Below are 25,244 nucleotides of genomic sequence, written 5' to 3' on the forward strand. Positions count from 1 at the left end.
CAGAGTGGGAGATAAACGTTTGAATAATTGCAGGATGAAACATATAATTCTTCTCAGAACCATGCTGTGGAGCACAGGAGCCCCTAAGGGCATTTACTATGGGTGCCTGACCCAGCCTGAGGGATCAGGGAGGGCTTCCCAGAGGAAGTGGCATCAGGCTGAGACCTAAGTGAGGAGGAGTCGTTGGCCATGGAAAGAGGAAAGACATAAGATGCAGTGGGGTCAGACTGTGCGATCATTCTGAGGCAGGAGGTTATTCAGCAAGTATTTCTGGAGCGTCTACAATGTGCCAGACACTGTGGGGAGGCAGGAGTGAGCAGCTGGGACTGTTGTGGCCACTCTTGGGGAGCTTACATGTAGTGGGGGACCGAAAAACGAACACATAACAAAGAAGTAAGATGAGTACAGACAGTGACAAATGCTCTGATAAAAACAAAATAGGGTAGTGGGGCGCAATAGGTGGTGAGGGAGACTCCTGAAATTAGACTTGTCAGGGAAGGTTTCTCCAAGGAAATGATGTGTAAATTGAGACTAGAATAATGAGGATATAGTTATTCAAAAATGTTGGAGAAAGAGTATCCCAAGCAAAAGGAGCAGCAAGTGCAAAGGCCCTGAGGTAGGCATGACTTTTCTACATGCACAGAACCAAGAAATAGTGTCTATGCCTGGAGTGAAGTGAACAGAAGAGAGAGTGAGTAAGGGGAGTTTGGATTTTATTGTAATTGATGTGGGAGGCAATTGTGTTTCAAGAAGGTGGATGATGTCAGTGGCTTTGTAGTTTTAAAAGATCGCTGGGCCTGGTGTGGGAAAATGTAGGACTTGTATTTCTGGCAACTGTGGACTAGATTCCTGACTGGGACTGTCACTGGAACCCAGCTATCAATGTTGGGGAGGAAAGGAAATATTCTTTAATGAGTTCATGAGCTAGCAAGAAAGTAAGGACAGACCATGAGCTAAGAGGAGCCTGGCATCTGGGGAGAAGAGCAGAATCCCAAAGTCAGCTTTTGCTTAGAGGGCCTTTGCTAAACTGGGTGTACCTAATATTGGTTTGGGGCCCTGTAGCCTCTGGGAACAGAAAACAAAGCTTGTCCAAGGACAGCCTCCAGAGGCCACACTTCAAAGTGAGGGTGACCTAGAAATAAACCCCCTTAGGGCCTATAAGCAAAATTACCTGTTTTGAATCTTGGCACAGAGCAGCCCACACTCTGGTTTTCAGCCCAATTTCCCCCTACCTGGCTCATCCACAAATCCTTAAGCCAAGCTTTAATTTAAAGCGATGCAAACTGGTAGTAGCCCAGTGCCTGACAGAAACAAACGAGCTTTTTTTGAGAAACCCACCTTCACGTGTAGCCTCAAAGATTTCCACAGAAGCTCCAAGTTACATGAGTAGCTCACAGTCAAAAATCACTAAACGCAGGACACAAGACACCATGAGGGAGAACCAGCAGAAAGAACACATCAAAGAACAGTTGAATTGGAATTTTCATACAGAATATAAAATAAGTATGTTTAATATGTTCCTAATATGTTTCTTATTCATAAAATAAGAAATATGAAAATGATTTAAACATAAGAGAAAAGTGTGAGCTATTTTTTAAAATGGAAAATATCACTGAACTTTAAAAAAAATTAAGTGGTTTTGTTTAGCAGCAGAATAGACATAGTCAAAACAGAATTAAACAGGCAGTAGAGCTGGAGAAATTAATAAGAATGCTGCCCAGAGAAACAAAGAGATGGAAAACGTAAGAGAGGTTCAGAGTCATGGAAGATAGAGAAAGTCTGACATAACGCTATTTAGAGTTCTAGAAAGAAAGAAGAGAATGTGACAGGCACTGTTTGAACAGATAACGACTGAGAACATTCCAGCACCAACGAAAGTGGCTGACCCTCAGATTCAAGTAGACCAACAAATCATAAGCAGAAATAGAGACTGCAGTGGGACGAGCTTGTCTGTGGGAAACCACTGAGAGTGTCTGTTGCCATCCAGGTCAGAGCTGACGGTGGCCGGGACCTGGGTTGTAGCAGTGAAGGCAGTTAATAGAGGGCTCTGTTTTGAAAGGAAAGCCAACAGAATGGGTTACATGCGGCGTGAACGAAAGAGGCGTGAAGTTGAACACGTGGGTGAGTGATGACAACTGGGGAGGACCAGTAAGCGAGAGCAGGATGCAGAGTTGGGTTTGGCCGTGTTGAATTTGAGATGCTTATTTAGTTATTAGGTAGAGCCGGCCAGTAGGCAGTTGGATGATAGGGAGTCAGGGCCAGAGAGAGACCTGAGAGAGGTCTCACTGTGCACAGAATACGATGCAGACTACATACGAGTATGTGCTTTTCACTTTTCTAGTTGCCATATTAGATGAAGTAAAAACAAACAGTTGAAACTAATTTTAATATTTTAGTTGAACCCACTCTCACCAGAATCTTTTCATTTTGACATTGCATCAACATCAGAATTATCACGAGCTATCTTACAATATTTTTTTTTGCTAAAATATTGTAATATCTTACAATATTTTGCTAAATCTTTTAAACTTAATGTGTAAGGTCCACACACATCACATCTGAGTTGGGACTCGCCATAGCTCCTGTGCCCAGTAGCCCCGTGTGGCGGGGGGGGCCACTGTATTGGACAGTGCAGGATGGATGGTGACTAAAGCCCCTGCCTTATAAAGTCCCCCAGAGAGGACCTGAGCAGGGAAGAGAAGCGACCGGAGGCTGAACCCTGGGGTGGCCCAGCGTGTCGACATCTGGCTGGCCTGAGAGATGGGTGGAAAATGCAGTATGGGCCATGGATTGGAATTTGGAGAAGAAACTTTCACAGAGGAGGGAGTGGGCAGTTGTGGCAAGTGCTACTAACAGTTTTGGTGTTGTTGTTTTTTTAAATTTTTATTGGGGAATATTGGGGAACAATGTGTTTTTCCAGGACCCATCAGCTGCATGTCAAGTCATTTTCAATCTAGTTGTGGGGGGTGCAGCTCACTGGCCCATGTGGGAATCAAACCGGCGACCTTGGTGTTATGAGCACTGCGCTCTAACCACTGAGCGAACTGGCCATCCTATTGACAGGTTCTTTAAGACAGGGACGGGCAGTGGCCATTGGCTTGGGTAAGACAGGTCGCTGGCCACCCTTAGCTAGAGAACTTGGTGCCTACTGTGAGCTGAGAAGGAGGTCAGCGTGACAAATGCATATTAACATAAGTAATGTTCCCATTTCACACGAAGGGGGTAAAATCAGTGTAGGGGTTCAGGCTGGGGTTCTCTTAGTGTAGGCTGGGCTTTCCACACTGCAAACTTGGCTTTGAGAGTGACTGGGGCACTGGGGAACTTCTTTTTTTAGGTAGATTTTTTAAAAAATTGAAATCAAATACACGTAAGATAAAATCCACCGTTTTAACTATTTTAAAGGATATAATTTTGTGGTCTTTCCTATATTCAGTGTTGTGTAACCACCACCACTATGGAATTTCAGAAAATTTTCATCACCCCAAAAAGAAGCCCCTATACCTATTAGCGGTCACTCCGTATTTCCTCTCTCCCAGCCCCTGGCAATTACTAATCTGCTTTCTGTCTCTTTGGATTTGCCTGTTCTGGATGTTTCAGATAAATGGAGTCACACAGTATGTAGCCCTTTGTGTTTGGTTCTTAGTCTTGGTTTGTTTTCAAGGTTCATCCAGGTTGTAGCGTGTGTCCGGGCTTCATTCCTTTTTTATGGCTGAGTAATAATATTCTATTGTATGGATGGAGCACATTTATCCATTCATCAAAAAGGTTCTACCTTTTGGCTGTTACGCATAATGTACACATTTGCGTGAACTTTTTCAGTTCTCTTGCGTGATGCCCAGGCCTGGAATTGCCGGGTCACGTGGTACCACGCCTTTTTTAAAAAGAAGCAACATTTGCAGTTCAGTTCCCCCTTCATGTCCTTACACCATCTCTACATCGTCCCCTCCTCCCTTCCTGGTCCTCTGAATTCGGTGGTTATTATCCCTGGGCACGCCCCAAATTATGTAGTGTTAAACGTGACCTAAATAGCACATCTCTGTTTAGCTTACCCGAGTGGATAAATAGCTCTGACACCTTCGTTTGGTATTTGACTGGATATTCCCTGCCTGTAACTGGAGATGATAATAGAACTCACCTCCTTAGAGGGCTGTGGTGAGGATTCAACAGGTGGATACGTAGAAGCACTTAGAACAGAGCTTGACCCAGAGTAAGGGCTTGTGAGATGTGAGCTCTGATGGGGAGGGTGAAAAGACCACCATTAATCCAGCATTGTCTAGTGGAGAGACCTTCCGCTCTTTTCCTGATGAGTCAGGCAGTGAGTGTTCTCGGGCTGTCACCTTGCACACCCCAGGGTGGGACATTCCGTGCAGAGATTTTGTCTTTTCTCATTAAGTTACTCAGTTTTCTGCTCACCTGGCACCTTAGCAGAGAGGCCTTCCTCCAAAAAGCGTCCCCAGCATGCCGTGCTCATACCTGCCCTAGTCAGCACCACAGCACTGAACCCCAGCGGCATCTGGTGTGTGTGCTTGGATTCAGATGGCTCCGGCTAGAATGTAAGCTCTGTGAGGACAGACGTTCGGAGCAATTTGTTCAGCACTCTATCCATAGCGCTATAGCTGTGCTGGTGAATCGGACTAGCTCAATTCGTGCTGAGTGAACGAGTGAAGGTGCTGAGCCAGGCTTGACATCGGGCTCTGCCAGTGACCCCTGGAGGCTAGAGATACAACTCATTTTGCAGTTGAAGCTAAGGCCAGGGCAGCACCTGATTGGATCCTGGGTCTGCCTGGCTCTCTCCACCTCTCTGGCCACCCTTCCTGGGAGGAGCAAGAGAGGAGGGGAGGTGTGCAGGGCCGGGGTCACACTGACCTCCGCGCACCCCACGTGTGTCCTCAGGGACAGCATGGACAGCGTGAAGCAGAGTGCGGCCCTGTGCCTGCTGCGGCTCTACAAGGCCTCCCCTGACCTGGTGCCCATGGGCGAGTGGACGGCCCGTGTGGTGCACCTGCTCAACGACCAGCACATGGTGAGGCCCCCGTGCCCGGCACCCAGAGGCCCTGGGCCGCTGCCCCCAAGTCCCACCCCTGCCCTGACTCCACCTGCAATCCCGGGGGCCCCCACATCTGTCCCCGCCTTCACCCAGGTTCCTAGAGACCTTGGGCCGGTCTCCCCAGTCCTCATCACCCACCCAAGTGTCCAGAAGGGCCCCCCTCTGTCCCTGCCACCCACCTGGCTATGCAGAGGTCCTGTCCAGTCTCCCTAACACCTAGTACTGACGCAGCCCCTCAGAAAATGCAGCCTCTGTTCCTGACACCCCCAGCGCGCGTCACCTGCCCAGCCAGCACAGAGATTCTGAGCTCTGTCACCACCCCCTATACTCCCAGTCCTTCTGTGGTCCCCACCCACCCTCTGTTCCGCACCCAGAATCCTGGGCCCTCCCAGGGATACTCCAGGCACCCAAGTCGGTGCTGGCCATGGTCCCCGAGTCCCAGGACACCCACTGTGACACCTGTCCTTACCCAAGCACCCCCCTCCCACACCCCAATCCTTCGTGTTCCTGAGTCTCTGCTCTCAGATCCACAGCCTGCACTCTTGTCCCCAGTCTGACCCTCCCCCAGGGCCCTGACCTGCCACTCATCTGCCCCTGCAGGGCGTGGTCACAGCCGCTGTCAGCCTCATCACCTGTCTCTGCAAGAAGAACCCAGACGACTTTAAGACGTGCATCTCCCTGGCTGTGTCTCGCTTGAGCCGGGTGAGTGTGGTCTCAGCGCTAGCTTCAGGAAGTGGCCCTGGCGTCCCTGTCCCCTGGGGCACCTCTCTGGTTCCCCTCACCCTCCCTGAGAGGGAGCCCAGCCTGGTGATTATGAACTCAGGCTCTGAGCTGGGTTTAGCCCAGCCTATCCACTTCCTGGTTCTGTGGCCCTAGACAAGTGGCTTCACCTCTTTGGGCCTCAGTGGGTCCTCTCTGTTCAATGGGGATGATACCAGTATGCGCCTCACAGCACAGCTGCTGTACATTAATCTGTATAAAGTGTTTGAACAGGGCCTGGTGCTTGGTGAGCACCATGGAAGTGAGAGCTACCATCCTGGTTTCCTTCCTCTTGCCCCCTCTGCTTCTTTCTTCCTTGTCCTGCTTTCTCTGCTTTTCTTCCCGTTCCTCTTTTTCCCATGCATCTCCCTTTCACTCCTTCCTTCTGCTCCTCTACTCACCCATGCCCCTGTCCTGGGAACATGCCCTGAGGCATTCTGTGTGCCCAGCTCTGTGTGGGCTGACACGGGGGACACGGATGAGTCAGACCCCAGCTCTCTAGGATCCCCTTGTCCTGTTGGGGGAAGGAGTGTGTGGCAGGGCAGGTTGACTCAATCACCGATTATCATAAAAGGGATGGTTTGTGCTGTTGTAGAGGTAGCACAGGGCTTTGTACCCCAAAGGAAGCACTTAACCCAGTTTGGGAATCCAGGAAGACTTCCTGGGAGAAGTGTCTCCTGAGTTGAGACTGGGAGTAAATATAAACATATTCTGGGCAGATAAGAAGTGGCCTGAATTCTCAAGAAAGAGAAAAACATACCAGCTCATTCATGCAATCATTTTTTCATTTATTTTTTCATTTATTTACCACCCATCTGAGGACTCCCGTCCTCCAGGCTGATAGGGGAAGACACAGACAGGGACAGTGGGGGCAGGGCCCACACTTTCATGGAGGTGGCATAGAGCATGCTTCCTAGAGAAGGGGTTTTCAAGGTTGAGTAGGAGTTTGCTGTGAGGAAACAAAATCACATGCCCTTTCACTCATTGTCTACCTGGTCACTGAGCCTTTCTCATATCTGACCCGGTATTAGGCTTGGGGACCAAATTCTTGCCCCTGAGTAGCTTCTAGTCTTGGGGAGAACTGCAAGGCAGCCGTCTCTGGGGCGACGTATGTGATGTGTGCTCTGATGGACGTAGCCCGGGGCATTGGGAAGCGCAGAGTTAGAGTCAGGAGCTCACAGAAGGGAATCACAATGGCAGGGACTTCCTGCCCTCCGGGACCTGCCCCCCAATACCAGCTTTACTTAGAAAACTCCAGAGCTGCAGTGGCCCTGGCTTAGCCCCAGATCCACCTGGTCACTCAGTGTGTGCCCGAGGACTCCTCACTCCCCTCCCGAAGTCTCAGGTCCTGCCATCCCCATGGAAAGGCAGCATTTGCTGTGTCCCCTTCCATGCCTCACCCTCCTTTGCGCCCCCAGATCGTCTCCTCGGCCTCTACCGACCTCCAGGACTACACCTACTACTTCGTCCCAGCACCCTGGCTCTCGGTGAAGCTGCTGCGGCTGCTGCAGTGCTACCCACCACCAGGTACAGCCGAGTCCACCAGGCTGGGCTCTGGAGCCTCCAACCCTCTCCTGGGGCAGGTGGGTGGGTGCTGGGGGTCCGTGTCAGGATTTTGCTGAAGAAGCCAGTGCCATTAGGGTGCTGAGCACCTGCCGTGGGCCAGGGACCTATGTGCAGCCCTGAATCTTCACAGCCAGCTGTGTGGGAGCGTGTGTGAATATGTGTGTGTGTGTGTGTGTGTGTGTGTGTAGCTATGTGTGTCTGTGCGCATGCCTGTCTCTGCATACATGTCATTGTGCGTGCGTGCATCTGTGTGTGTGCGTGCATACATTGTAATTGAGTATATGATGCCGGCGATGACAAAGCCCACCCCCAACCCCCACCCCCAGCCTGTGAAAGCCAGTGATGAATTCTGTTGTGTGGCCCTGGGAAAGACTCTTGCCCTCTCTGGGCCTCTTTCTCATGCTGCAAGGAAGAGTTTGGGCAGAAACTAAGCCCACCTTCGTCTCACAAGCCCCACCTCATAATTTTGGGGTGTGCCCAAGGCAGGCACCTCACCTACTCCGACGCTCTGCACTAAGCAGATGGTGTTGGGCAGGGAGGGGTATCTCCAGTTTATTTCCAAGTAATTTGATAAAGTTTCCAACATACAAACAAATAGAGAATACTCATCACCTAGACTTCACATCGTTCTTGTATGCATGGTCTTCTTTTGTTACGTATTTCTGAAATATTTAAGTTAATTACAGACATCATGATGTTTTTACCTTTAAGTATTTTGTTATGCGTTTCTCAGAACTGGTGATTTTCATTCACAACAGCAATTCTATGCTCCCACTTCAAACTAACAACAATTCCCTGATGTTCTCTGATCCCCACTGCAGTTTTTCCTAATTTCCCCCAAATGTCTTCCACAGTCAGGTTAAACTAGAATCTAATCAAGATATAAGTATCGAATTTGATTATTATTTCTCATAAATCTCTCTTAATCTGGAAGATTTACCTCCTTTATTCCAAGACATTGGTTTTCACTCAGCTGTTTATTATGAAACATTTCAAGTATGAAGGTAACTTGCGAGCACAGTGTATAACGCACAGTGTGTAATGCCCACATGCCCTCTTCCGAGGCCCCATGGAGCTTGGGGCCCATGTTAGCACTTGGCTGTATTTGGGCCCTTGCTTGCTCTCTCTCAGACATAACAGTTGCTGAATTACTTGAAAATACATTGTAGACATCATAACATTCCCCTCCCCCAAAATATGTCCGCACACGTTTCCTAGGACCAAGAACACCATTTAAAATCACAGTGCCCTTATCACACCCCAGAAGATTCAAAATAACCTGTCTCATTTGCTATCTAGGCACAAACTGCCCCAATTGTCCCTAGCATTTTTTTTTTTTTTAAGATTTTTTATTGGGGAAGGGGAACAGGACTTTATTGGGGAACAGTGTGTACTTCCAGGACTTTATTTTATTTTTTTTTCTCAAGTCAAGTTGTTGTCCTTTCAATCTTAGTTGTGGAGGGTGCTGTTCAGCTTCAAGTTGTTGTCCTTTTAGTCTTAGTTGTGGAGGGCGCAGCTCAGCTCCAGGTCCAGTTGCCCCGTTGCTAGTTGCAGGGGGCGCAGCTCACCATCCCTTGCGGGAGTCGAACCAGCAACCTTGTGGTTGAGATTCCGCACTCCAACCAACTGAGCCATCTGGGAGGCAACTCAGCTTAAGGTGCCGTGTTCAATCTTAGTTGCAGGGGGTACAGCCCACCATCCCTTGCGGGATTCGAGGAGTTGAACCGGCAACCTTGTGGTTGAGAGCCCACAGGCCCACATGGGACTCGAACCGGCAGCCTTTGGAATTAGGAGCATGGAGCTCCAACCGCCTGAGCCACCGGGCCGGCCCCAATAGCATTATTTTTATAGCTTAAAATATATAGTACATTCTAGGACTACAAATGAAATCTGTTTATGTCTTTGTCATTTTTTTAAGCCTGGAATAGTCCCTCCATCTCCCCACCCCCTACTACCTGCTTTTGAAGAAACCAGGAGAATTTCTGCATTGCAAAATTGTAGATTTGGCTGAATGCTTCCTGTGTCCTTTAGTTTGTTCCTCTGTGCCGTGAATTACCTGATAGATTTGGGGGCAACGTCTTTGCCAGAACACTTGACAGCTGCTCTGGCCACATGGTGTTTCCTCACATCCCAGGGGATGCCTATTATCAGGTTTATGTGAGCTTCCGCTCGGTGTCTGTCTGTCTTAGGCACCCAGGCCGTTCCTTGGGAAGGCCCGGGTTGCAGGGTGTCTCTGGGGAAGGTTCCTGGAGGTTTCTTTGCCTGTGAGAAACCTAGACCATTGGTGCTGCAGAAGGGGAAACTGAGGCTCACAGTGGTGGAGCCTTTTGCCCAGCAGGGTCAGAGTGGAGCAGTATGACAGCCCACGTCTGGAGTCGGGTCCTCTGTCTGTTTTGTCCCAACTCCTTTGGTCACTGGGGTCTGTGGGAAGTGCTGAAGGGAGTAGAGACCCTGGCCCACAGCTGTGGGTCCCCCCCCGCACCCTTCCTGCAAGGTGGGAGCTGTGGCATGGCCCCTACCCCTGGCAGATAAGCTGGGCTGACAGAGAGCTCAGCCTGGATCATGCCCTCCATTTCCCCAGAGGACGCTGCTGTGAAGGGGCGGCTGGTGGAGTGTCTGGAGACCGTGCTCAACAAGGCTCAAGAGCCTCCTAAGTCCAAGAAGGTCCAGCACTCCAATGCCAAGAACGCCATCCTCTTCGAGACCATCAGCCTCATCATCCACTATGACAGGTGCCTGCCTGGGGGCCAGGGGGCTGGGCCAGGAAAAGGGGGCCTGGACTTGTGGGTCTGAGGGAGGAGGGGCCGGGGGCCTGGACTCGTGGGTCTGAGGGAGGAGGGGTTGGGGGCCTGCACTCCTGGGTCCCAGGAGAGTGGGTCTGGGAGTTATGACTTCTAGGTAGGAAGAAGATGAAGGTGTGAAATGTTACCCTGCCAGGTTGGTGCTGGCCCCCTCTTGGGAGGCAGAATTCCTGGCTATCTTTATTTGGGCTCAACAGCCCAGATGTCTGGGTCATTAGAAGTGGTCATGACTGGGCCAGAGGGCAGGAGTTAAGACCTGGGTCCTGAGGATGATGCGGGATGGACCAGCCGACCCGAGTCCTGCACCTCCTTACGTCCTCTCTTTCTCGCTGGCAGTGAGCCCAACCTCCTGGTGCGGGCCTGTAACCAGCTGGGCCAGTTCCTGCAGCACAGGGAGACCAACCTGCGCTACCTGGCCCTGGAGAGCATGTGCACACTGGCCAGCTCTGAGTTCTCCCACGAGGCAGTCAAGACCCACATCGACACCGTCATCAATGCCCTCAAGGTGCGACCTCGGAGCCTGCTCTGGGCCAGGCTCTCCGCACCCACTCAGCCTGTGTCTTCTCCACCCCCTCAGGAAGGCCCGGGACTCAGAGGCCCTGGATGGCCAGCTTTGTGCCACACGGAGCCTAGAACACACCCCTTGTGCTCTTTTCCCTCAGACTGAGCGGGACGTCAGCGTGCGACAGCGGGCGGCTGACCTCCTCTACGCCATGTGCGACAGGAGCAACGCCAAGCAGATTGTGTCGGAGATGCTGCGGTACCTGGAGACGGCCGACTACGCCATCCGAGAAGAGATCGTGAGTCCTGGGAGGGCCGGGGGCCTGGAAAGGGGTCTGAGGGAGGAGGGGCTGGGGGCCTGGACTCCCGGGTCTGAGGGAGGAGGGGCTGGGCCTTGACTCCTGGGTCTCTAGATGGGGACATTGGTGAGCCCAGAATTTGCGAGTCCACACCTGACTCCCCCATGCGCACACGCTCATGCACACATGCACACCCATCTTCCCTCCCGACTGGCAGGTCCTGAAGGTGGCCATCCTGGCCGAGAAGTATGCAGTGGACTACAGCTGGTACGTGGACACCATCCTCAACCTCATCCGCATCGCGGGCGACTACGTGAGTGAAGAGGTGTGGTACCGCGTGCTCCAGATCGTCACCAACCGCGATGATGTCCAGGGCTATGCTGCCAAGACGGTTTTTGAGGTCAGCACCCCCACCTCAATCCCATCGAGGGGCGTCAAGGCAGAACGAGGACAGCTGGGGCTGTTTTTCTAGCCAGCCCGGGCCACCATCCTGCTTCTACCTCCTCACAGTGGTCCCTGGGCCTCCCAGGGGACATGGGGACCGGGCCTTCATGGGCCAGTGAGGGTCAGCAAGGCACTTAGTGTGCAGTCATTGATCCCCAGGTCCCAGCAGTTTCTCACCCTGCCTTAGAAAAGGGGTCCCATTCCATCCTGTTTTACTGCCTGTGTGAGCTTGCTCCAGTCACCTACCCACTCAGTGTCTCATTTCCCCATCTATACTCCCACACACATCAGAGCCCCGAGGGTTCCACACTTAACAGGAGTCAAGGGCTTAGCCCTGTGCCTGGCACACCTGCGTGCTCCTGAGCCAGGGCACCCCTACTCTGGTTGTCTGGACCTCCCTGTCCCTTCCTCCCAGGCGCTCCAGGCCCCAGCCTGTCACGAGAACATGGTGAAAGTCGGCGGCTACATTCTTGGGGAGTTTGGGAACCTGATTGCTGGGGACCCCCGCTCCAGGTGAGGGGGTAAACACATGCATTTCTGAAGGGTCCAGGGTGTGGGGACTCCCAGGAATCTTCTCGGCCCCTCACCTAGCACCGGGTGGAGTAAGGTAGAACCGAGCTCTCAGGAGCCTTTGGGACAGAGTGTTGCCATGGCCACTGCCCCAGAGCCAGCCTGGGGTCTGGGGAAGGGTCCCTCCAAAGGAGGTAGCACCTCGCCGCAGGGGTTTCTGGGAGAGGTGGGTGGAGCTGGGGCCTGCTGACCCCACCCACCCCTTCCTGCACAGCCCCCCGGTGCAGTTCTCCCTGCTGCACTCCAAGTTCCACCTGTGCAGCGTGGCAACGAGGGCTCTGCTGCTGTCCACCTACATCAAGTTCATCAACCTCTTCCCGGAAACCAAGGCCACCATCCAGGGCGTGCTGCGGGCCGGCTCCCAGTTGCGCAACGCCGACGTGGAGCTGCAGCAGCGTGCTGTCGAGTACCTTACCCTCAGCTCAGTGGCCAGCACGGATGTCCTGGTCAGAGCCCCCGTCCCCACACGCCCCCTCTTCTGCCCTCTGCGCCTTTCCTTCCCTCTCCTTGTGACTGGAGCTGACACCTGTCCCTGATCTGTGCCCGCAGGCCACGGTGCTGGAGGAGATGCCGCCTTTCCCCGAGCGCGAGTCGTCCATCCTGGCTAAGCTGAAACGCAAGAAGGGGCCAGGGGCCGGCAGTGCCCTGGATGATGGCCGGAGGGACCCCAGCAGTAACGATATCAATGGGGGTGTGGAGCCCACCCCCAGCACTGTGGTGAGTCCCTTGGGACTGGGCTACCGGGCAGGGTCCAGCAAAGGAGGTACTTCTTCTCACCTTCACCTGTATTTTCTACAGTCGACTCCCTCGCCCTCCGCCGACCTCCTGGGGCTGCGGGCAGCCCCTCCTCCAGCGGCTCCTGCGGCTCCCTCAGGTGCCGGCAACCTCCTGGTGGATGTCTTCTCTGATGGCCCAGCCCCCCAGCCCAGCCTGGGGCCCACCCCAGAGGAGGCCTTCCTCAGGTACCATCTGCCTTGGGCCCTGGTCTATCCCTTTTCCTTTGTCCCTCCCAACTTGCTCTTCCCTGTCCCTGTGCCTCTGTTCACCCCGGCTGCCACCGCTCCCGACCTCCTCCATCCCTCTGGCCACTCTGGACTGTCAACTGCCCCGGCCACCCTTTGTTGTCCTCTCCCATCATCGTGTCTCAGCTTGCTTTTCCTTCTCTCCTCTACTCCCTCTTTCTCTCTCTTCGGCCCTCTTGCTGCCTGTCTGGGATTGGCTGCCTGCCACGCCTGTCTTCTCTGTCTGCTCTGGGATTGGATGGCCCAGCGAGCTGGAGCCGCCTGCCCCTGAGAGCCCCATGGCTTTGCTGGCTGACCCAGCTCCAGTTGCTGAGTAAGGGTGGCCTCAGGGGGTTGGGGGGCCACCTCTTGTGTCCTAGGGAGGGTTAGGGGACTGGGAACGTTCATCAAGGGGTTTCTGATGAGCCTCAGAGGCAAGGACTTGGAAGGGAGTGAAAGTTGGGGTCCTCTTATGCAGGGGGCAGGGGTGGCAGCACATGCCAGGGTCCTGTTCCCATTAGAGGCAATCGCCAGACTGATTCTGGAGTTCTTTGAGGTTCATTAGGGAATCTGGGTATGCAGATTCTGGGGTTCTGTCCTTTCAGGGCTTGCTGTCTGCCTCTATTAGCTCTTGGACTTTACCTCTGGTCCCCCCTCTCATCTCAGTCCTTTCCCCACCAGCAGCCCAGGTCCTGAGGATGTCGGCCCGCCTATCCCAGAAGCTGATGAGCTGTTGAATAAGTGAGTCTGGGAAAGATTGGGGACAGGCATCGGGACAGGTGGGGAGCACAAAGCAGGGCCCACACAGGCACCCCTCTCATCCTGAGCTCCCCACGCCCCCACCTAGGTTCGTGTGCAAGAACAACGGGGTCCTGTTTGAGAACCAACTACTGCAGATTGGAGTCAAATCGGAGTTCCGGCAGAACTTGGGTGTGTCCGGGGGGACTGTGGGGTTGGGGTTACGGCTTGGGTGGCAAGTAGGGAGGGGGTCATAGGAATTCTGATGGAGCCCTGCCTGTCCCCATCGCCACAGGCCGCATGTATCTCTTCTACGGCAACAAGACCTCGGTCCAGTTTCAGAACTTCTTGCCCACTGTCGTCCATCCCGGAGACCTCCAGACTCATATCCTCTAAGCCTGGCCCAGCCCCTGGCTCCACACCCACCCCTCTGGGTCTGCCTTCACCCACCCCTCTGGGTCTGCCTTCCTGGCCACTGGGAAGATGGACCCAGGTCCTGACCCATTTGGCCCTCTTACTTGACAGCCTGAGCACGTTACTTCTCTTGAGATTTAGGGTCATCTGTAAGACTTGGGTGGCCCTCTTTCCCCTACGACAGGAAATGACAGTAAGTGTTGTGATAGGTGTGTAGGAGACGTTACTTCCAGAACCTCTGCTGCTCTGGGCCCGTTTGTCCCCAACAGGCTCCACACCCGCCAGTGCCTCCTGCACTTGAGAGCCAGGCCTGGCGGTCTTGGTGCTGAGCGGTCTTGGTGCTGAGCAGGGCCCTTTCCTTTGTGACCTGGGCCAATGGCTTTGCCTCACTGTGCCTTCCTATCCCCACTGTGAGGTGTAGACCCTCTTCTCCCTTCTCATAGGGTTTTTTTGTTTTTTTTTTTAAGATTTTATTGGGGAAGGGGAACAGGATTTTATTGGGGAACAGTATGTACTTCCAGGCCTTTTTTCCAAGTCAAGTTGTTGTCCTTTCAGTCCTAGTTGTGGAGGGCGCAGCTCAGCTCCAGGTCCAGTTGCCGTTTCTAGTTGCAGGGGGCACAGCCCACCATCCCTTGCGGGAGTCGAACCGGCAACCTTGTGGTTGAGAGCCCACTGGCCCATGTGGGAGTAGAACCGGCAGCCTTCGGAGTTAGAAGCATGGAGCTCTAACCGCCTGAGCCACCGGGCCGGCCCCTTCTCATAGGGTTTTGAAGATCAGTGTCTTTGGAAAACCCTGGAAGGATGGCTGGCATAAAGGAGGTGCTTGAGCAGTGTCAGTCCCCTCTTCTCTGTCTCTGGGCCTCCATTTTCACTCCTGTGAAATTACAGGGGTCAGACCCCAAAACTTTGAGAACTCTTTCAGTTCTTTGCTTCATTCATCAACATTTCCAGACTCAGCTCTGTGCTGGGCATGGGAGGGGCAGGGGTGAGAGATGCCTAAGACCAGCCATCACCCCCGGGTTGCTGACATACAAATGGTGATAATGACATCAATCGCCACCATTCTTGTGCACTTACCCTGTGACAAGTACTGGTAGTGGATTATTTCAACTGCCTGCTGAGGACATGATGCCCATTTTGCACACGAGGCTAAAGGAGGTTAACTTGCCTACAGCCTCTGAGGTGGTTAAGAGCTGGGATTCAATCCCCGAGTGGCTCTTGCCTCTACCATGTGACAAGCTGTAATGGAGGTCACTGAGTTCTTGTGGAAGGCCAGAGGCGGCACCTTGGGGGTGGGTCAGAGGTTTAGCATAGGAAGGACTTTGGAGCTGGGCCTTGTAGGATGAATCCCGGATGGTAGGACCGGGCGTCTCGGAGGTTCACGGCCAAAGCCCTGCAGGGCCACCTCCTGTTTCTGGCTTCCTTGACAATGGGGCGGGCACAGCTGGCAGTGCAGACCAAGCGTGTGGCCGCACAGGTGGACGGTGGGGCGCAGGTGCAGCAGGTGCTCAACATCGAGTGTCTGCGGGACTTCCTGACGCCACCGCTCCTATCAGTGCGCTTCCGGTGAGTCAGTGGGCTTGCTACTGGATGGGCGGGGCTGCCGGGTGAGGGGCGTGGTCTGACTGAGCACTCCTCCCTCCCCTGCCAGGTATGGAGGTGCCCCCCAGTCCCTCACCCTGAAGCTCCCAGTGACCATCAACAAGTTTTTCCAGCCGACAGAGATGGCGGCCCAGGACTTCTTCCAGCGTTGGAAGCAGCTGAGCCTGTGAGCAGCCTGGGGGGATGGAGCTATAGCCACTGCCATACTTCAGGGTGGGTGGGGCCTGGGCTGCCAGGTGCCTGACTCAAACCTTTCCTGCCCACAGCCCTCAACAGGAGGCGCAGAAAATCTTCAAAGCCAACCACCCCATGGACGCTGAAGTCACTAAGGCCAAGGTGAGAGAAGGGGTGAGACAGGAGAGGTGACCCTGGTCTGACATCCCCACCCTGCCTCTTCCTGACTGGGATTTGGGAAGCACTGGCCACTCAACTTCTCTGAGCTTCTGTTTCCCATCTGTAAAATGGGGCCAATTCCCACTCCCAGGGGTTTTGGGAACTGGTATGCCACTGTGTGGGAGCTAACTAATCTGGCACCTCCGATGGCTATCCCACTTCCTCCTCAGCTCCTGGGGTTTGGCTCTGCTCTCCTGGACAATGTGGACCCCAACCCTGAAAACTTCGTGGGGGCTGGAATCATCCAGACTAAAGCCCTACAGGTGGGCTGTCTGCTCCGGCTGGAGCCCAATGCCCAGGCTCAGGTGAGTCGGGGTCTGGAAGGCCCACCTGAGAGAGATGCATCACCCCCTACCTCTTGTGCATTATCTGCCCCCCCCTCTGGTTTTCCTCTCCCCTCCTACCCTGATTTTTGTCTCTCTGTATCCTTTCCACCCACTTGGCCTTTTTTATCTTTCATCCTTTCCCTCTGTCGCTTTTATTCCCACCTCCTGCTCTTCTATCACCTTGCTGGTCCCTTTCTCCTTTTTCTCTCATCTTGGCTCCCTGGTGTCCCCCTTGTGAATTCATCCTCTCTCACCCTGGCCTGCCCCGTCCATCTGCCTCCTCCCTGAGTCCCCACACCCATTGTGTGTTCCCTCCAGATGTACCGGCTGACCCTGCGCACCAGCAAGGAGCCTGTCTCCCGTCACCTGTGTGAGCTGCTGGCCCAGCAGTTCTGAGCCCTGGACTGTGCCCCTGGGGATGTGGCCGGTGCCAGGCAGCCCCGAGGACTGAGGGAGCTTTGGTGGATGTGGCAGTGAGGGGACCTCTGCTGGTGACAGGGAAGACCCCAGGGTAGGGGGATGCCTAGGACCTTCCTCCGGCCTTTTGTATTTTTATTTTTGTTCATCTGCTGCTGTTTACATTCTGGGGGTTAAGGGGAGCCCCCTTCCCCTGTCCCCCCCAAGCACAGAGGGGAGAGGGGCCAGGGAAGTGGGTGCCTCCTCCCCTCCCACCCTACCCTGTCGTGGCCCCTCCGCCCCCTCCCCGTCCAGGGGCTGTGTATTATTGTGAGCGAATAAACAGAGAGACGCTAACAGCCCCAGGTCCCTGTCTGTTGCTCACGGCTAGCGGTCAGAGGAGTGGGGTGAGAGCATGCAGAGTGTGCGAGGCCAGGCCCCGCAGCCCGTGGATGGGACTCTGAGCGGACAGCAGCAGCAGCAGACGCCGTGGCCCCAACTGCAGGGCCACCAGCCGCCATCCTGTGCCCGGCTCCTCAGTCCCTGACACCAGGTAGCAAGCTCTCGGCACCTGAGCCTGGTGGGTCGCATCCTCCGCCTTCTCTTCCTGCTGGCCTGGCTCTGGAGGAAGGACAGGAAGGGCTGAAGTGACCAGTGGGGTCTGAACCACTAGGATGCCGACCTGCTGGAACCAGATCCCATCCTGGGCCTGAGTCTGACTAACAGGCGAGGGCCTCCCGGCTCCATCAGGCTGTCAGTGACCTAAAGGCCACAGACTTTCTGGCTCAGATGCGCCTTTTCCCACCCAGCTCAGTCCCCTTTCCTGGGGACACTGTGTGCAGCCCTCAGCAATCTGCTTAGTCATATAAATCGTAAACACACAGGTGCTCACCAGGTGCCAGGCACTGGGCTCTAGGTTGGGGGACCCGCGAGGACCCTGCCCCACTTTACATGTGGGAAGCAGGTGAGGAGGAGTAGAGTCAACAGCTAGGAGGGAACATTTGTCTGCCCCTCCCGGAGGGAGCTCTTTACCCTTTTGCCACATTCATCAGGGTTGTATCGTCACCCTAGGTCCCCTTGCCTCTCTGTGGCCTCTCGGGTTCTAGGACAACTTTTCCTTCTTAACCTGTGCTCTGGGGAACCTCCCCACCCACCCACCTCCAGACTATTGGTAAAGCCTAGACTTTAAGCAGTAGAGCGGAGGAGGAGGATGTAGGAGCCAGGTTGCCTGTGTGTGACTGGTGTCTCTGCCACTTATTAGCTGAGCTTCAGTTTCCTCATCTGTAATTTGGGAATGATGCTGCAACAGGAGAACCCTCCCCTGTGAGGATCAAGTGATTCATCACATATAAAGCACTTGGTAGGAGACGAGGTCTCAGTGTTAACTATTGGGATTACCCAGGAGATTCTGTAACCTCTGGGCTGGCACCTCCCTGCCCCGCCCTTCCCATCAGTGTGGAGGCCCCGGCCTCAAGGAGAGCCATGCCCAGTGCATGCTGGGTCCTACCAGTTTCTCCAGCCCCACCTCTTACTCCCCACTTTGTGTGACCTGGGACTCATGTCCCAGCCTGTGCAAAGGGGGACTCGTGCCCACTGCTAACCTGGTGGGAAATGCATGGCAGTGACCAGAGTGTAGAAGGAGCGGAGGAGGCGCCGACGCTGCTCAGGGGAAGGCTCTGGAGGGAAAAGAGAGGGTGACAGAGAGCCCCTTTGGGGCCCAGGACCCTCCTGGCCCCGCCCTCCTCCTCAGTTACCTTTAGCTCCTGAGGGCTCCACGGTGAAGAGGCAACGCTTCAGTTCCAGGTGGAGAAGCAGCAGCCTGTGGGAAAGAAGGGTGTCATGGCCAGGGAAGAGGGGATGAGAACCCAAACCCACTCCCCCATCTGAGCCTTACCCAAGGATGTCCGTGTGCAGGGGGAATCCAGCAGGCAGCGCTCGGGGTCCCAGCGGCAGGCAGGCCCGCAGTGGGTCCAGCAGGGGCTGCCACCAGCGCTCCAGAAGCTGCGGGGGGCGTGGTCAGTGAGAGGCGGGGCCCGGGGTGAGGTACGGGAAAGAGCCGTGGCCAGGGAGGAGGGGGGTCCCACGAGGGCAGAGGGAACGGGATCGTGGATGGGACGGGACCTGGAAGGATGGATAAGAGCCAAAGAGGGGCCAAACTGGGGTGAAGGTGATTGGAGCGCAGTCCAAGAGGGGTGGGTCCACAGTAGAGGGAACACCCCCAGGGCAGGGTGGTGAGAGAAGGGCCGGGGCTCGCACGTAGAGGGTGTGATGGGGTAAAGCAGGACACGGCCCTAACTCACCTGTGGATTCAGCTGGCTGAGGGGAGGGCGGGGCCCGCAAAGCAAACACAGCTCCAAGCCCGGCAGCAGCGTCAGGGTCAGAAGCCGGTGAGGGACCTGAATAAAGCGGGGCGCAGGGTGGGAGGGACGGAGCTCCGCCCCTTCCATCGCAAGACCCGCCTCCTCGCAGCTTGGCTTCTAGGTCTCACCCCTTCGTGCACACGTGTCCCAGGCCTACACCTTCCCCCTGCCGGCCCCACCCACTCACCGTGGGACTCCCGTGCGGCAGGTACACCGGGTAGTCGCGAGCGGCCTGCGGCGGCAGGGACCCCACTAGCCAGGGAAGCAGCACGGCCTCCGGGGTCCCCAGCCGCCACCAGCTCTCTGTTGCTGCCACCACACGGCCAGACACAACCAGGCTGACGAAGGCCGTGCCCACAGCCTCGGCGAACCCAGACAGGGCTTCCTGGGTAAGGGAGGCAGGCCGATGACAGCGAATGAGGAGACAGTAGCAAGGGCGGCAATGACTTCCCAGGTGGGTGAGGAGTGGGAACAGACCAGCATACAATTCAGATCTTGCGTGGTGGCCATACTCATACGTTTCACCCTCCCAGGGCCTGGGTTCCTTCACCTTCTCATGCAGTTTCAATCCCCAAGTCACATCGTGAAGTTAGATTAAACAGGCAAGGTGCCTGCTACCCTACCTAACACATACCACTAAAGCTAATAATTACAACAGCAGCAACTATGGTTTACTGAGTCCTACTATGTGCCAAGTAGGTGCAATCAACCACCTACTGAAGCTCAGAGAGGGTGATCTGCTGAGAGTCACAACGCTGGTAAGCCGCCATGCCAGGTGAATCCACAAGAGTAGTATTCAATCGGCACAAAGAACAGCATGTGCCAAGGCAGGGAAGCTGGGAAGTTGTTTGGATTTGTGGGCCCCTGAGGGGCTGGGACCTTTTCCTGGGGGTGATGAAAGCCATGAAAGGTCTGTGACCAAAGGAGGGGCAGGGTCACCTCTGTGTGTATAAAGAACCTTCTGGGGCCCAGTGTGAAAGCTGAGAGGATGGGAAGAAGTGGAGGCAATGGTCCAAGGATAAGAGGATGAGGTCTGAGATAGGGCCATAAGGACAAGTTTAAAAGTTCCCCAGGACATTTCCAATACCTGCAGGAGGGAACCCTCTGGAGGAACCACGCAATCCACACACTGGGTCAGGTCCCCGATAAGCTCTGAATCCCTCAGGAAGCTGTCGATGAGGCGGTAACTGGTCTAGCAAAGGGAGAAGGGAGATGCCTAGGACCAAGTGGGCCCCAGATCTGCTGCCTCCCCCTGGGAAAACTGGCCCTGTTGGGTCTAGCTCCAGGGTCAGAAGACCAAGCTGCCCCAAGAACCCACAGGGTTAGGCTGCACTGGGGGCTGCTGGGAACTGTAGTTTCCAAATCAGTGGCCTCACCCTCAACTCCTTCTTCAGTCTTTCTACGTTGCGGATATTGGTCAGTTCTTCAAGTCCCACAAGAAGAACCTAGAAGAACCATATAAGAGAGTAGAGGCCCTGGACAACTGGTTCTAAGCTGGGAGGGGCTGGGGCTTAGACTGAACGAGGAGGGGGCTGGGAATCTGGACTCCTGAGTCTGAGGAAAGAGGGACTAACGGCAGGATTCCTGGGTTTTGGAGGAGGAGAGTGTTGGGGGTCGGAGGGAGAAGAATGCTGAGAGCTCAGATTCCTGGGTTTGGGAAAAAATGATGGAGAATCTCACCATAGCCCCAAACACCATCTGGAGTAGTCTGTCTAGTCTCAGCTCCAAGGTGTCCTCCTCAGATGACAGAACAATGAGGGTGATGCTGTGAAAAAGGTGAGAAGGAAGAATGAGTGTAGGCCAGGGAAACCGGGCAGTGAGGGTAGCAGAGCTTGCCCCTGATGCTGGATGCCAGCTACATCCTCCCCCAGCACTCATACAGAGAAACTCAGGGATCAGAGGAGATAACTGGCTTGTCAGAGATTCCACAGCCAAGTAAACAGCTGGCCTTGGAGAGCTGGAAGGTCTTGGGGTCATCTTCAACAAGGGCTATCACCAGACCCCTGTCCCTGCTCCAAACCACCACTTGGAGACCTGTCATGGAAGCTTTTCCACACCACAGTGGTGTCCTTGGTCCTCGCAGAGCTCAGCTGCACCTCGAGATTCTGCCCAAACATGTGGACTCCATTCAGGGAGCCGATGACAGAGAACGGGAGCTGGGGGAAGGTTGGGGACATTAGATAGGTGCCCCCAATCCCCTCCTCCTTGGGACTCAAGAGTCCAGGCTTCCAGCCCCCTCTACTTTCTAGATCCCTTGGGCTCCTCCTCTCTCCGGGGAACAAGGATTATTGGTCCATTACTCCCTCAGCCCTCTAAACTCAACTGAAACTTCCCCAGCCGCTACTTTCTTGGAGACCCAGAGCCCAAGCTCCTAAACCCCTAGATCCAGGCTCCAGGGCCCCACCTGCTGGCGGGCGGGGGTGCCGCCGCGGCTGCTTCTGCAGAACAGGGGGACTCCGCTGGAGGCCGCGAGACACAGCAGATGTACGGTGCCCTCCGTCCCCTCCTCCCCCATTTCGAACCCCCCCAGACCTCCTCGCAGGTTCGGTTAGTGCCAGCTTTGGAGCATGACCGTAGTCACACTACTAAGTAGGGTTGCCGTCCAAAGCCGCCAGAGGGGTGATGGGAAGTTCAATGGAAGAGGACTACATCCCCGCCTTCAACCAACTTAAACCCCCCCTCACTCCCTATTCCAGCACCTCCTCCAAACCCTGTTCAAGTCTCTTCCGCTCTAGCCGGAAGTTACAATACCTTTAACAAAGATGGCGGCTAATTGTACTGGCAAAGCTTCATAGTTTCTCCCTAAAGTGACTTCACTTCACTTATTTAAAGAAGAGAATAAAGAGCCCGGCTTGAAGGTGGTGACCGCCCCAGGGTTTGCCTAGCAACCATCACGTAGGGTAGGATGTTTTATGTTCTAAATCGATAAACAGCTGTGCCCCACTCAAAGATGGCGACGGTGCCATGGCGTTGCCTAGTAACTACATTCAGTCTCATTTCCATCCTAAAGCTGTAAACAGCTGTGCCCCGTTCAAAGATGGCCGCATGACAAACTCTGAGTACCCTTCCCTAGAGCAAAATGGAGGAGAATACCATCTCCCCCCCACCCTCGAGGATGGTTTGGTCCGACGAGCGTTGCCTAGTAACCACCAAATTAGATGGTGGTGGTTAACAGAAAAAGATGAAATTCTTCATTTTTCCAGAATCGTAGAAATATTATTTTTGTAATGAATTTATACATGATCGTGTATCATGCAGAATATGAAATACTCTTCCCCAAATCCTTTCCTCAAAAATAGAAAGTTGACAATTTAACACAGCATAGTCACACATTTTCACAAATATGGCCAATATTAATCTGAGATCTACAAGGAGGGTGTGCTTCTACTTCTACAGATTGCCAAAAGTACCAACCTGAGGCGAGCTCAGCTGCTCTGGAAGGCCCTTAGCTGCCTTCATGCTCTTGGTAACGCCAATGCAGCTCCTTCCCTGTACAGGCAGTTCTACTCCCTCTTTTTTGTGTTAATTTCTGGTTCTCTGTCTTTTTTTTTTGGACGGGGGTCGGGTGGGGAGGGGATACTTGAAGAGTACTCCTACCATAATGCCAGAAGCTGAAGTCCAGTTTAAAATATCTAATTGTTTATTTTACCATTTGTTGTACATTAATGGAGGTGGTTAGAAATCAGTTAATTCAATTAATCGTATATTCACTTTATCGAAAGAAAAGTTTCCTTATACTTAACGGCAGATTTTAATTTTAGGTACTTTTTTAATCTTACCTGTTGATCATTTTTCTTTTCTCAACTTTACTTTTATTTTCCTTGTAATTTTACTAAAAATTGAATTACACGCATAAAAAAGGAGGGAGCTACTTTAGATTAAAAGAAATTTGCGATATAATGTCTAAATATGTTTGGATCCTGATGCAAATAAAGCAATTGTAAAAAGACATTTTGGGAGAACTGGGGAAATTTGATTATAGATTTAGTGTTAGGTTATACTAAGAAATAATTTTGTTAGGACTGATAATGGCATAATGGTTATGTAAGAAAATATAACTTTTTAGAGATGGCACAGGTGTGGGGACAGAGCCCCAAAGAGCAGTTTCCAGGCTCTCAGCCTCACGTAGAAAGGTGCTGGCTCGGGTAGTAGATGGCCATCAGCTGTGGCTAGTTGGCCGTCAGCTGTAGCCCATTAGCCAATTGGCTACTGATATAACTGCCGTGGCTATGATAGAGAGTCGTCAGTCGGTTGGCAGAAAAGCGGACAGCAGGTCACACATCGTGTGAATCCAGCCTCCAGTGAGACTATAGTGGTATGACTCCCCTACCTATGGCTCCATGGGTGTTCCTTTTTGGCCTAGCCACATTCTGCGTTCTTATGATGTGGGGAACGGGAGCAGAGACCCCCACAGGCCGCCTCGCACGACATGAGCATACACATGGAAAAGGCTGGAAGTTCACAATATGATTTATACTGTTTTGTAATTTAATTTCTCTAAAGGTTTATTTTTATAGTATTCTGCAAAAGTATCAGTCCACTATGGATGGAGCTGGTGGCCTGGGAGAAACACTGGTCTTTTACCATAAAAAGCTATAGAAGCCATGCCTAGAACAGGGCACTTTTTTACCTTAATATCACCTGGGCTAGAGTGATATTAACTCTAGAGTGATAAACTCTTGCTGAGCACTCCGTGGGAGATGAGGGTGAGGTCAAGGTCGTCCCTCACCCCCAGGAAAGCCCTGGTGAATGACTATGGACTATGAGGAATTGCCTTCCATCCCTAATTTAATGGACCGCTTGATTGTTTGCTTGGGAACGTATCACCATGTAGTGGAACTGGCAGATGTTTGCTTTTGTGTCTCGATCAGCCGCCATGGAGAATATGTGAGAAAGACTGGCTGAGCCCAGAGAGAGTGGCAGTGCCCTGAGAGGCCCTGGCTGTGCCCGGGGAAACTGATGGTACCCTAAAAAGCCCAGGAAGTGTAGCTGTGCCCAGAAGGACTGGTGGTGCCCTGAGAAACCCTGGCTGTGCCCAGAGAGCCTGGCTGTGTCCACAATATTGCATTCACCTCGCACAGGGCCCCTTGCAGAAGACACTTGTCGCATAGATTGAGGTGAGACCCTGTAGGGGTGGAGTGTGGGGACAGAACCCCAGAGAGCAGTTTCCAGGCTCTCGGCCTCACGTGGAAAGGTGCTGGCTTGGGTAGTAGATGGCCTTCGGCTGTGGCTAGTTGGCTGTCAGCTGTAGCTGGTTAGCCAATTGGCCACTGATATCACTGCCGCGGCTATGATAGTCGTCGGTCGGTTGGCAGAAAAGCAGACAGCAGGTTGCATGTCGTGTGAATCCAGCCTCCAGTGAGACTATAGTGGTATGACTCCCGTACCTATGGCTCCGTGGGTGTTCCTTTTTGGCCTGGCCCTATTCTGTATTCTTGTTTAGGGAGGCGGGAGCTGAGACCCCCGCCAGACGCCCCTTGTGACAACAGGTAAAATGATACAATGATGAGGATTTGCTTTAAAACGCTTCAGCAAAGAAAATAAAAGCAAAAAGCAACAAAGAAAATAAAAGAAAAAAAGCAACGGTTAAAGTAAATGTTACCATCTGGGGACATGGCTTTTTGCAAAGGGAATGTATATACCCTTTTACCTTGAACTATATTGTCAAACTTCACGGGGGCAAGTTGTCCTGATTTCCACCCCCACTCGTCTACAACTGAGCCTCCCTCGTGAACATTCCTTTTTCCAATATTAACATGACAAAGGTAAAATGATATGTTATTGGACTTTCTGTTAGCACTTTGTAATTGAAGAGTTTTCCGAATATTTATTTGCCATCGTATGTGCGAAAAGCCTGCTTAGATTCCTTCCCATTAAAAAAATAAAAGATTTCTCCTTTCCTAAGTACGTACTTATTGATTAGTAACATGTATTTATGTAGCAAATTTCTGTCCACACATATGGTACAATGACTTTCCCAGTTGATCACATTTTTTTCAACTTGGTTTATGGAGTCTTTGGCAGACA

At 53.2% G+C, this 25,244-nt stretch overlaps 2 protein-coding genes across 8 annotated transcripts in view; one reads left to right on the forward strand and one right to left on the reverse strand.

Moving 5' to 3' along the window:
* The window catches only part of AP2A1 (adaptor related protein complex 2 subunit alpha 1), a 29,245-nt gene extending 12,029 nt beyond the window's left edge, over positions 1–17,216 (forward strand). Inside the window, exons 5-24 of one of the 4 annotated variants that reach the window (XM_033128154.1) lie at positions 4,894–5,023; positions 5,648–5,749; positions 7,225–7,333; positions 9,954–10,104; positions 10,510–10,678; positions 10,836–10,973; positions 11,191–11,373; positions 11,833–11,930; positions 12,202–12,433; positions 12,537–12,704; positions 12,786–12,949; positions 13,257–13,322; positions 13,670–13,729; positions 13,836–13,918; positions 14,022–14,111; positions 15,583–15,706; positions 15,792–15,908; positions 16,009–16,078; positions 16,306–16,440; positions 16,780–17,216. In XM_033128154.1, coding sequence (XP_032984045.1) covers positions 4,894–5,023; positions 5,648–5,749; positions 7,225–7,333; positions 9,954–10,104; positions 10,510–10,678; positions 10,836–10,973; positions 11,191–11,373; positions 11,833–11,930; positions 12,202–12,433; positions 12,537–12,704; positions 12,786–12,949; positions 13,257–13,322; positions 13,670–13,729; positions 13,836–13,918; positions 14,022–14,111; positions 15,583–15,706; positions 15,792–15,908; positions 16,009–16,078; positions 16,306–16,440; positions 16,780–16,857 — 2,467 coding nt within the window. In that variant the 3' untranslated portion in view covers positions 16,858–17,216. The remainder of the gene's footprint in view (positions 1–4,893; positions 5,024–5,647; positions 5,750–7,224; positions 7,334–9,953; positions 10,105–10,509; positions 10,679–10,835; positions 10,974–11,190; positions 11,374–11,832; positions 11,931–12,201; positions 12,434–12,536; positions 12,705–12,785; positions 12,950–13,256; positions 13,323–13,669; positions 13,730–13,835; positions 13,919–14,021; positions 14,112–15,582; positions 15,707–15,791; positions 15,909–16,008; positions 16,079–16,305; positions 16,441–16,779) is intronic. The other 3 variants (XM_033128155.1, XM_033128156.1, XM_033128157.1) reach the window with 3 other exon arrangements.
* Positions 16,999–22,111, reverse strand: FUZ (fuzzy planar cell polarity protein). Of its 4 annotated transcripts, none has more exons than XM_033128158.1 (11): positions 21,622–21,910; positions 21,252–21,373; positions 20,898–20,982; positions 20,594–20,662; positions 20,305–20,409; positions 19,405–19,602; positions 19,158–19,253; positions 18,752–18,858; positions 18,612–18,676; positions 18,459–18,533; positions 16,999–17,478 (listed from the first exon to the last, which is right to left on the reverse strand). In XM_033128158.1, exons 1-11 carry the CDS (start codon positions 21,730–21,732, stop codon positions 17,252–17,254), a joined length of 1,260 nt encoding a protein of 419 aa, XP_032984049.1. In that variant the 5' UTR covers positions 21,733–21,910; the 3' UTR covers positions 16,999–17,251. The 4 variants fall into 4 exon arrangements, with proteins under 4 accessions (XP_032984049.1, XP_032984052.1, XP_032984050.1 ...); XM_033128161.1 differs by lacking the exon at positions 21,622–21,910 and adding an exon at positions 21,969–22,111 and having other exon boundaries at positions 17,123–17,478; XM_033128159.1 differs by lacking the exon at positions 21,622–21,910 and adding an exon at positions 21,917–21,947 and having other exon boundaries at positions 17,123–17,478.
* Positions 22,112–25,244: the final 3,133 nt, after the last annotated feature.

Source organism: Rhinolophus ferrumequinum, chromosome 15 (genome assembly GCF_004115265.2).
Source record: "Rhinolophus ferrumequinum isolate MPI-CBG mRhiFer1 chromosome 15, mRhiFer1_v1.p, whole genome shotgun sequence".
Classification (NCBI taxonomy): Eukaryota; Metazoa; Chordata; class Mammalia; order Chiroptera; family Rhinolophidae; genus Rhinolophus; species Rhinolophus ferrumequinum.